This window comes from Pempheris klunzingeri, chromosome 8 (assembly GCF_042242105.1).
Source record: "Pempheris klunzingeri isolate RE-2024b chromosome 8, fPemKlu1.hap1, whole genome shotgun sequence".
NCBI lineage: Eukaryota > Metazoa > Chordata > Actinopteri > Acropomatiformes > Pempheridae > Pempheris > Pempheris klunzingeri.
In genome coordinates, this window is record NC_092019.1 from 21,992,853 (window position 1) to 22,004,532 (window position 11,680).

Genomic DNA, 11,680 nt, shown 5'->3' on the forward strand with positions numbered 1-11,680 from the left:
GGCTTTGTTTACATGCACAGAGAAATTGAGTATGTAAATCCCCACTACCTTGATTTTTGTATTATTAAACCATACATTTTGTAGACCTGCTTAGGTTATCAATTCTGACTTTTCCATCTGTCCAATTTAAATCAAAGTTGACTATTTTATCTGCACATGATTAAGTTTAAACTTGCCAATCAGTTAAAAGAAGTTTAATAATGGAAAACATGCAGCAACTCGCCAACTTTGTGACTACTAAAATAGTGAATGCTTTTCCTCAGCTGCAGGTAAAAAAGATGAAAACAATGCAGTACATACACTCTGTAGTACATAGCCCCTGACACTTGTGAGTAACTCTACAGCAGGCCCTTATATGTAGTATTAAACCCTCAGGCGCACACAGAACAGCATTATGGGTATGTTTTGATGCCTGATGCTTCATGAGCATGATTTATTCAACTGGGGTGGTGGCAGAGAGAGATTTATTCAGGTTCACGTAAACAGCTTACGGTGAAGTACTCCTTGGAGTGCACAGTTAGTAGTCAGAGGCCGTATTTACTGTATTTGGTTCTTGCTCCAACTGTAAAACCAATTAGACACACAGAGACACGCTGCGGCCCTGATGAACTCACTCCATGATTTTAAATGAGACTGCCACAGTACGGTGTTCTTTCATAACGTACATGTATAAAGGCTTAGTCATAGAGTGTGTGTATCAAAAGTGCAGTGAGATGTGCAATGATCAAGGAGAGATCATTACACATCTCTCTGCACATCTCTTGTACTCAGTGCATGCAGCATAACAGTGACTGTTTAGGAGGAGAAAATTAGTAGACAAGTTGCATATTAAGTCAAACTGTAGCTTTTACTTTCAGTATTTTAGAAATTATTTCTTGCAGAGAAAACTGACTACGTAATTGCTTTGCATGATTCATTAAGACGTTATTTATCATGACTTACATTGTTAAAACAATCCAATAAACAATACATAGTGAATATCCCTTTGCATATACACTACATGTGTAATGAAATTAGAGTGAAAATTGACCCCTTAAAATTACCATAATCTTTTGTCTTATTCAAAATGACAAACCCATGTTAGTCAGCTACGGTGGCAGTGTGTCTGCGAGTTATTCTGAAGCACTTTTGAGAGAAACAGAGATATATGACTAGCAAAATGTGATGCAAAGTGGAAGTAGTGGTGTGAAGTGGACGAAGCACAGCAGCAGCTTCATTGGTGGCTTGAGATTCTCTATATACATTAAAGGGGAAACTACACAGACTCACTGACATAACTGTCAAGTGTTAATCATGGCCAGTGCAGACTAGGTGGGTGGGGTTTGAAAAACATGGCCGCTTACCAGGCAGGACATATATGGACTAAAAGTCTAGAACATCTCAAGCCTCTGCTGATTTGGTTTGGACCTTTTTTTTTTTTTTTTTTAATTATGTGTCTCATGATTCTCCTAATTTAATGAAAATGCAATACGAAATTTCCCTTTCAGTTCCCTGAAGTTCCCTTTCAGTGGTTAATAGTAAAGAGAGATTAATATCACAGGTATTTCTTTTTACATCAACCCCAGTCACAGTCAATAACAAGGTTTCTCCCTGCATGTAAACACAGCCTCTGATTTGACTATAGTACACACTAGTTAGAGGTGGGTACTATTTACTAAGCTTATATTAAGAGAATGTTCAGTCAAACGTGTTTGAATGATGTGTGACAAAACAGTTTTTACTTCCCACACTGGCTTTTCTCCATAATTTAATACTTAAATATGTGTCTGCTGGCAAAGCAGTCATGCAGGGTGTTTACTGTACATACCGATATCCCTTTCCCTATCAATATACATCTTATTAATATATATTACTGACACCTTCATTATCAAGTTAGACTATTAGTGCGCTTTTGACATTACATCACAGGTTCATCAAATGTCTATGAATAGCACAACCAACTGGCTAGTCAGCATCACTTCTTGTCATTCAACCATCTGATGCAACCATGTGAGAATAAAGCATCAACTTCTCAAGCGAAGAGATGCTCGATCTCCCCAAAGAACCCAGTGATCAGTGACCAGTCTCCTATGATCTTTCAGCACGATTTGAACGCACACATACACACACACGCGCGCACACACACACACACACATTGTCTAAAAGAGATAACACTTAGGCCGCTTGCGCGTAAATATGTTGTGCTTTAGGTCTGTATTTTCCAGATCAGTCAGAGAGCTGGAACCCATGCTTTCGGGAGAAGATGTAGAAAATGAGACAGACATTTTGCGTCGGCCACAGTGCAGGAAATTCTTGAAAAATGTCAACACATTCTACAGTTAACTAGGTGGATCAGAAAGACGCTGTGACATCAGAACTGGGCAGTGTACCATTTAAATTTACAAAACTTCCTCAATTATCATCAAAAGTGATGGTGACAATTTTTTTTCATCATTTATTATGCGAGGCTACTGAGTCACAGCACACATTAAATGCAATTATGTGGAAACAAAATGCTGTAATGCGTTTCCATCTCTCGCCTCAGTCGGCTATCTTCTTGGGATGTAATTAACCAAAGACAGAGGAGAGGTTTGCTCTCGGATGACAGACACACATAAATATAAGAGAACAAAAAGCGCGGTTACTCCTTGCCCTGATGCTTCGACTTGCAGCAGACACAGTGACAGTTACTTGTGACGAATGTGGAGCGAATAGTGAGATGGATGCGAGCGCTCAGATGTCTGCCATTTGACAATAACATCAGCAGTCACAACAAAGAACATGTAGAAAGCAACAAAACACACTGCATGGTGGTTAACACTGTATGTTTTAGAGCCAATGTACTATAACTGAGGCTAGAAATTTAAATAATTTCCTTTACATTGTCCAGTGGGTCGTGTTCTGACCCAAAAAAGTACCAGTTTTTCCAAATGATGCTGTGTGAAGGGGTGTCCCATGGAGGAGGGGCAGCATGGGGGAGGGGGGGCACTGGCATCGAGTGGTACATTATGTGAGACAAATCTGAGGAAATGAGAAACAAGGAGTCATCATATGCAGGGTGAAATCCAGTAGAGGAAGTGGGGTTATTACACAGTTTATGGGGCAGAGGATGTGCTGGGGCTGCCACTGCGTCTCGCATAGCCGAGGGATCAGGGAAGGATCGCGATTCATTTGGCTTTGATTTCCGTGTAGTTGCTGCCGTCATCCCCCCTCCCTGAGGCCCCCTCCCTGGGCCTGGCCCCGATAAACTCCAGAGCAGCGTAATTCAGCTCTTGCCTCTCCAGTCCTGCCATAGAGCCCACAGGTTGATAATCCCCGTCTTCTCCCTGCAGACAGAGGGAACGATCAGTGGCACAAATCACTGGCAAGGTGCCGGTGACACCTCTGACGACGGAAGAGTGCGACAGACGTCATAAAGAAAAAGTGTTAGCGGTTACTGGTCGACAACTGACAAGGAGATTGAGATGTTTCCTGTTAGTTTGGCAGTTTGTGTTAGTTATGAGGCAGCCATGCAGAAGGCAGGGTCTGAAACAAACAGCAGTGTACAGAACACAGAAGCTGAAATGCGAGGAGATGCATCTGTCACTGAGGCTTATGTTTTTAATGGGGATTTTTTTTAGGAACCTTACCGTAGTCTCCTCTAGAATGGAGTTAAACTTTGAGCCCAACAGCTCTGTCTTAAGCTGTGCAAGAGTTAGGGGAGAGAAAAACAGACAGAAAAACGCAGAGAAGCTATGAAAGCAAGAGAAAACAGTGTTCGGAAAGGTCATAGTTGGAGCTACTGGACTTCTAGTGGGAGAGATTCCTTCTATTACCTCATTTTCAGAGGTCAAAATGGGGTCTCATAATTTACAACTTGTTGCATTACACAAAACTATAACCCCAAACATTGTGAGAATGGTCATCCAACCCATCTACCATCATAATCATAATCATTGACATCAGCATGTCTCACCACTTTCTTCCTCAGATTTTGTTTGTCCTTCTTGACTGCGCTGTAGTACAAAGCTGGGTTCTCCAGGACCACGTCCTGCCTAGGGTTGCCATTCTCTCTGGGGGACGGAGTCACATAATCAGACTCGGTCTCGACTGCCACTAACGCAGGGTGACACGCCAAGCCTGGGCATCCATTTTAAAACAACAAGCTCTGTAGGGTTATGCTGGAGGCCAACTGTGGCTGTGAGTGACGTGGTTATTTTATGGGTTTAGTCGCTGAGCTCACACCCACTTCAGGGGTGATTTGCCAGAGAAAGCTTGCAAATTTGGGGGTCCAAATATGCCTTGAGGCTAAAATAAAGCACCTTGGTTAAGAGGGCTACCTGGGTTGTATTTAGCGTAGCAGGTCAAGGATACAGAAGCAGTGTCAGAGCAGGGAATTGTGCCTGCAAAATATAAGGTTAGTCCAGCTCGCTAACCCACTCCACAAGGCAGCCAATGTGGATCTCCATGGATTTCGACAGAGTCTTGACCTGGCAAATAAACTGAATAGCCCTGGAGAAATGATTCTCACGTCCACATCAGTCCCACATTCACTCATATACAATGTGCATCAAAGTGTTTTAGAATGGATGACAAGGCTTAAGTGTTTCCTTGGATTTCAGAAAATGCTTAGTGAGGAAAACGGCTAATTCTGCCTCGCACCGGCATTTCCATTAGTTTGTCATTTATACTCACTTCTTGTTGTTGTGGCCAACGTATCTCACTGCTGCAATGATGAAGGCGATGACCGCCACTCCTCCAATGGTGCCAACTATGACTGCCATCATGTACTTTTCTGAAAACAAAGATGATCAAAGTTAGAAATAAGGCCACGCAACTTAAATGTTGATTAGAATATTGATCAACACATAAAACAAGAAGCATCCATCCAACAAGTCAACAAGAAGCATCCATTCAAGGAAAAGAAGAGCATAGGAAAGAGGGAGCGACAACATCTAAAACCAAACATCTAAAATCAATCTAGAAACTGTAAGTCCTGGATAAATCAGTGAATAGAGGCTCTCTGGGCAATGTAGTTTTAAACAAACCTTACTCAAAGAGGAGGAAATATTGCATTTGTTAGGGATTACTTTCTGCTGCGGATCAATATATGGGACTGAATCAAAACTAAACCACAGCGCCCGTGTTCATGGTAATGAAAGAACATGTCACCCAGTGCAATAGAGCGGCTCATTGGTGTGTTTTTAATCTTTAGACCTTGAAATTTTACCTTGTTGTCATATTGGTGTGATTAAGGATAAACTGCAGAAGAAATGTAATACGACTACGAGAATCAAAGGGAACCAGTTTTGGTGCGGAGTTGGTCTCTACTCACTCTCCTGCTGTAGTTCCAGGTGTACGCTCTCCCTTCCGTACATGTTGTAGATGCTACAGTGGACATTGACAGCAGGGCCACCGTTGTCAACCCGCTCGCCTTTCTCCCGCAGCTTGATCATACCCGTGGAGGTGTGTCCATCTGTGTGCGTGTAGAAGTTGAACCGGCCGTCTGTTTCGTTGATGGTGATGTTTAGGTCAGGCAGGTAGAACTCAATGGTGGGTTCTGGGTTTCCTGTGGCCATGCAGACACACTGGACACCCTCCCTCACCACTGTGCACTTTGACTCCTCCAGAAGGACTGGGGCATCTATTCAGGGAAGCAGAAGAGTACAATAGTACAAGAGCTACAATAAGAGCATTGAATATTTATACATATGAATATTCTCTCACTTTTGATATTACCACAGTGACACTTCATATACACATATACACAATTAAACTTTGCCGTTATAATTCATATAAGCTGAACATTGTACTTTGGAGATGCTCATTACAGGTCATTGTTATTCTGTGTCCTACTTTTTTACACCAATGTGGGGTAAAATGCATGACAGTGAGGCACTCACACTCAACAGTGATGTTGAGGGAGCTGCTGGCTCTTCCGTGCTCGTTCTCGGCCAGACAGCGGTACTGTCCATCTCCATGCGGTGTGATCTCTATGATCTCCAGCACCGACAGCTCATCGGCGGTGATGGTGCCCACCAGCTCCCCATCCTTCAGCCAGGTGAGGGTTGGGGCCGGGCTGCCCTGGGTGCTACAGTGCAGAGCCAGCGAGGTTCCCTCTTGTACCGTCATGGAGTCGTTTACCAGGGGCTCTCGGGGAGGGTCTGTGACAAAGTGTTGAGAAATTTAGACTCAATAGTCAGATTTGGAAAATGGCTCTTTGTTTGTTTGTTGTAGTTTGTGGACTTCATGAGTTTGGCATTTTGGCTGTCGCCATCTTGGTTTTTTAGGTTGTCAAGTCATATTTGATTTATTTACCCCACACCTGTGATTGATTCACAAAACTGAACATCATGCTGTATTGAAGAAGATTTGAAACTAGCAAATTTAGGCCATAAACTAATTAGGAAAGTGTTTACTGAGGTAATAAAGTGAGAAGCAGTGCCATTTTCTTTTATACATTATATGAAATACATAATGTTACCTAATTTCAGGGATAAAATTTAGCAAAAAAATTTGGCCACTTACGTATCTGGGCGGAAACATCTGAGGCATGTCATCAGAGCAACCTCTTGCACATAGTTTTCATAATGTTAATTGATGCATTGTTATTCAGACAAGATCACTTAGGGACACTTTAATGCTGAGCCTCTTACAAACAGTGTGAGGTTCTGTGTCTCAGTATAAAATATATGTGTATGTAAATGAACATATACATTTTAAAAGCAAATGCTCATTGATTAATTTGGGCAGAGATTTCGCCCTCTCAAAACACCCAACTCCAAGCTACTCATATTTTTATCTGCTCTAGAGGTGGGTCAAAGCACTCCTGAGCTGTGTCCTAGTTCCATGCTAAACTGTACAAATAAAGTATTATACGGTACACTTGTTTTTCCACAAGATTGCCTAATACACTTTCTTTATTTTTCCGCCACTGCATCAAGTTTTGCAGTGAATGATGATTTGTTGCTGAATGGCTTGGAAAATACAGAGCACGCATAACAAGAGCAACTAGTGGGGCAATTTGTGTGTTTCTGTGTGTATTCACATGTATGTATTTATCTGTGAGGTTTTCTAATTTGTTCCTTGTTGAAATCGTTTGTAGCTGATGTAAATCCAGGCTGACAACAGCTGCCATCCTTTGCTCAGACATAAACAATTAGAACCACATTATAAACCTACAGGGGGTGACCAGGTACTCAAAACCTTCATCATCATCTAAACCAATCCCAAATCTAAATCCGCTGCTTGCTGTGTCCTGCTTCCCTACTGCATACTAATCATGTACAGTGGACATACAACATGTTTCAGAGACTTACACTTCACAGCCAGGTACAGTGAAGCGTTCATGATGCCGTAGCCGTTGTCCCCGACACAGGTGTAGACTCCCTCCTGAGCAGGCGTCACATCGTCCAGGGAGAGCGAGACATTGGACGCCGTGTCCCACAGCAACTCCTGGTCTCCAAACATCCAGGAGATTCTGGGGGGAGGGTTACTGTCCACCTCGCAGTGCAGCGTCACAGAGCTGCCCTCCATCACCTCTGAGGACACGTTTACCCACACAGAGCGTGGAGCATCTGGGAGGGAAAATAGAGCGGAGAATTTAATGTCCCAGGATTCGTGTGTGTGGACACTGACTGACCCCCACCTCTTAAAAAATCGCTTGATTTGTCCTGCTGCAACAGATTTAGAAACACACAATTCAGTCCATATGTAGGACAGCGATATATATATATATATATATATACACTGTTGCCCATAAAGTTGGAATAATTGTTCAATACCCCCAATTTTGTTAAAGCCTGAATACACAGTTTGCAAAGGTCAATTGGGGTTTAAGTTTCACTGTGATATGTTTGGAGGAGTTTGATCAATAGAGTTGAGAAGATATAAACTTTATTTATCAAGAATAAATCACATTGTCACAATCATTTCATGAGAAGAGGTAAAAAACATTTTATTCCAACTTTATGGGCAACAGTGTATATATATATATATATATATATATATATATATATATATATATTTAATTATAGGAACTGAAACATTGTTTGGAACAGAGCAGCAGAGCAATAACAAGGCTGAATTTCCAACACAGATCACCCACTTTGGAAGAACACACCCTCACAGAAACATGCAGATTAGACAACATGCAGTCATATGCATGCTGTCTAATCTGCATGTCTCCTTTGCATTTAGACAAAGGAAACATGCAGATTCTGCTTGAACATTAACTACTTAGATTTGTAGTTGGCTCTATCGATGCCAATGTTTCTCTTGCGCAAAATCCAAGTACAGTCTCACAGAGCACTAGCATGGCAATAGACTCAGTTTTGTTCAGTTCCTAAATTGCTTGGTGGAAAAAGTCATCATTATTAGTTATTGGCCTTATCGTGTGAGGTGCTTTTTTAACTTACACTTGATGTCTAGAGAGATGAGTCTCTCATAGACCAGAGTGGTGTTGGGGTAGTAGACCCTGCAGCCCAGGAGCTGCCCGTTGTGCATGGGTCTGGGTGTGAAGGTGAGGGTGCTGGAGAGTACCGCTGTGTTGCTCTCCTCCAGGTAGTCAGAGGTGAACTCGGGGTCGGGCAGATAGTCTGTGTACATCCACTGGATCTCTGGAGTCATGTCGGGGCAGTTGTCCGGGGCATAGCATGTCAGCTCCAGATTCTCATCACTGACAATCTCCTCTGGCACGTCGATGTTGGGTTGATCTGGTGGACGGGAGAACAAAGACATTACTGGTTTCGTTAAAGGAACAATAACAGGTGGACGTTGTTTGTACAGCAGCATTGTATCTACATGCAGCGATGCGGCTCAAAGTTAAGCAGAAAGCTACAGCAAATACAATGTGCCGATCAATAACACAAGCTTAAAAGATTAAAAACACAAACATAAAATGAGTAGCAAAAAAGGATGGAAATGAAAAAGCTTGAAAAACATGAATGCTGGAAAGGCAAAGTTACCCCAAATTAGAGCATCAGTAAACAGCAAGCTTGCAACACACTACATATTGTGCACTGTTTATTGCTTTCTTCAGTTTTATTCCTGTAATAAAAAGGGTTTCAATGCACACATTAATGAATTTGGCCAATGGTGATTTATAACTGAATGGTGACTGTTGCTTGCTTGGTCGAACACATATTTCAATGGTTTGTGTTAAAGTGATTAAAGGCAAAGCTCTTATAATCATTACAGTGAATGGTAATTTCATTATTTCTATTATTTTAAAAATATATTTCTGGTTTAGTGGTTACAGTTGAATGTACATTCCCCTCTGGTCAGTGACTTACCCAGAACTTTGAGCTCGGCATAGTCTGGGAACGTATACATGTTGGCTCCACCGAGGTCAGCACGAAAGTAGTATCTCCCTGAGTGCTCCGTGCCAATGTTGTTGATGAGCAGAGTGCAGTTCCTCTGGTGCAGGTCGCCCAGCAGCTTGGTACGGCCCTTGTAGCTCTCGTGCACGATGTCTGTGCGCGTTTTGAAGACAACAGGTGGGAAGAGCTGAGGGTACGGCTGGCCGAAGTACCAGATGCCATGAACGCCACGGTACGGCCTGATACCAGACGGATACATGAAGGTGCACGGGATGACCACACAGGAGTTTGTCATGGCCGAGATGTCCCGAGGTACCCAAACGTTCCACTGGCAACTGGCATCTAGGTGGAGATCAGGGACAGATGTTGAGTGATTACAGAAATCCTCTCCAAAGGTGTCAAATCACTGAATGCATAGTGATAAGGTATGATGAAAGAATATATCTACTATGTCTACCATCAAACTAGGAAGAGGTACAGGAATTTATTACCATTGATGATCAATAGCAGTGGTAAGAGCAGCTCCAAACACCACATGGTCTCTGCTCAACGCTGGACCATAGACCTCTGCAACAAATAACATCCTGTCAGTCACAGCACATGCATCACCAACAGCAAAAAAAAACCCTGAAATGTCTTGTTTACAGCATCGGTGTTGCTGTCTGACTCACACACTGAATATACACAAAATGTGTCTGAGATTCCACAGTTTAGTTTCTGTGTTTTGAGTTTAACTTCATCATAAAACGCCACATAAAACAAAGCAGTTTCTAAATTTATGGCTCAAGATTTTTGAGTTCATGATTGTTTAAAAATCGCAGAGATTCTACGATTTGCTCAGCCAACAGAGGGAAAAGCCAGCCTTTTTACTGAGTCACTGATCACTGCCTGAAATTGGAATTAGGTGATGTTCTCATGGCAACAGCGATGCTTTTCTCTGCAAAATGAAACATTTTCTGCAGTCGCCAACAAGCTCATTTGATGTCCCAGATGCAACAAAACAGATGGAACACCAGGATAAGTCAAGGCATAATTATCTATAGAAACACCATAGTGCACTAGTTTTCTCCCAGCAATCACCATAACAACAGGAAGGTAATCAGCAGACACAAAATGCTATGACGGCCTTTTTCCTTACCATGTCATTATCCTCAATATAGAAAAATTACATTAGAGTTTAGTTTTTGACCCCAATTTCATTTCAATACAGAACAGCACATTATGGAGCACCTCATATACTGGATCCAGTGACAGAAATGTTGCAGTACTAAATAAACATTACAGATGTCTCCTTGTTATGGATGGTGAAGAAACTGAAATTCCTAAAGCAATCTTCACAGAGGTGAGACTCAGATATGATGGTCATGATTCACAGCTTAAATTAGCAGTCTGCAAATATTCCCTTTTTAGGGTTTTGAGTATATTGCAGTATCTTTAAGTCAAAGTGAAATTTGAACGACTCGCAAGTATTTCTGTCTTAATATATGTCCATTTGCTATTTTAGGGAAGAATCTGTGAATGAGTTATTTAGATACTTCAGTCTGGCTGTTGGAATTCTATTTCGAGCTTTGATTGAAAATAAAATCAATGCATAGCTAATATTTTTTCGCATTAATCTATGCTCATTTCTACGAAGGCACCAGATCTGAGGTACATTATAAAAACACTGAATCTGTTTTGTGTCAGACTGGTTAAAAACTGTTATTCATGGCTTGGTCCGCATGTAGGGTTGTTGTTTGAACTCTGTGCCTTCTTTAAAAAGGGAAACTCCGTTGAAAAAATGCTTGTTAATATGTTTGTCTGTACTGTAGATGTGCACTGCACTAACTGTGATTGTGGTTTTACCTTGAAATGCTGATAGTTAGAAACAGACAGAAGCTCTGCAGGGCAGCTTGTCAGCAGCTCCACTAAAGGGTGTTTACTCACACCCAGGTAGCGTGACAGCCTTCTTCTCTGTGAAAAAAAAAAAAAGCAAACAAACAGTGACATCAGCATCATCAGGCGATGACATCACTCACAGCCCCCTCGCCCGCACAGAGCCGTAATAAGTCACACAAGCTCAGCGTCAGTCAGCACCTGCCTGCTGCCCCTCAGTGGAGTCACTCATTCTGGTCCCGATACGTAAGGCTGGCCAATGAATGACACTCACTGTTGGCTGAGCCCTGACACGACGCCAAACGCCAGTCACCGCACATCATGTCATCAGTAGACTACTGATACTATCTGTGCTGTGCCAGATATAAATCAGGAGCCATAACAGCATTGAGTGACGGCAACGTATGTGGGCAAATGCCACTGCGTTTATTAAGAAAATTTGATAGAAAATCAGATCATAGTTTTGGATCCAAATAGATTTAATAGAATTCATTTTGATCTTATCTGTTGTCAGTTAACAATATCTG

At 42.0% G+C, this 11,680-nt stretch overlaps 1 protein-coding gene across 1 annotated transcript; it reads right to left on the reverse strand.

Annotated features, from left to right (window-relative positions):
* Window positions 1–1,149: 1,149 nt before the first annotated feature.
* mag (myelin associated glycoprotein) lies at window positions 1,150–11,233 on the reverse strand. Its single transcript, XM_070835456.1, has 10 exons — window positions 11,124–11,233; window positions 9,770–9,845; window positions 9,252–9,620; window positions 8,376–8,672; window positions 7,278–7,535; window positions 5,862–6,122; window positions 5,294–5,602; window positions 4,654–4,753; window positions 3,935–4,031; window positions 1,150–3,305 (listed from the first exon to the last, which is right to left on the reverse strand). Exons 2-10 carry the CDS (start codon window positions 9,813–9,815, stop codon window positions 3,147–3,149), a joined length of 1,896 nt encoding a protein of 631 aa, XP_070691557.1. The 5' UTR covers window positions 9,816–9,845; window positions 11,124–11,233; the 3' UTR covers window positions 1,150–3,146.
* Between the last annotated feature and the right edge of the window lie 447 nt (window positions 11,234–11,680).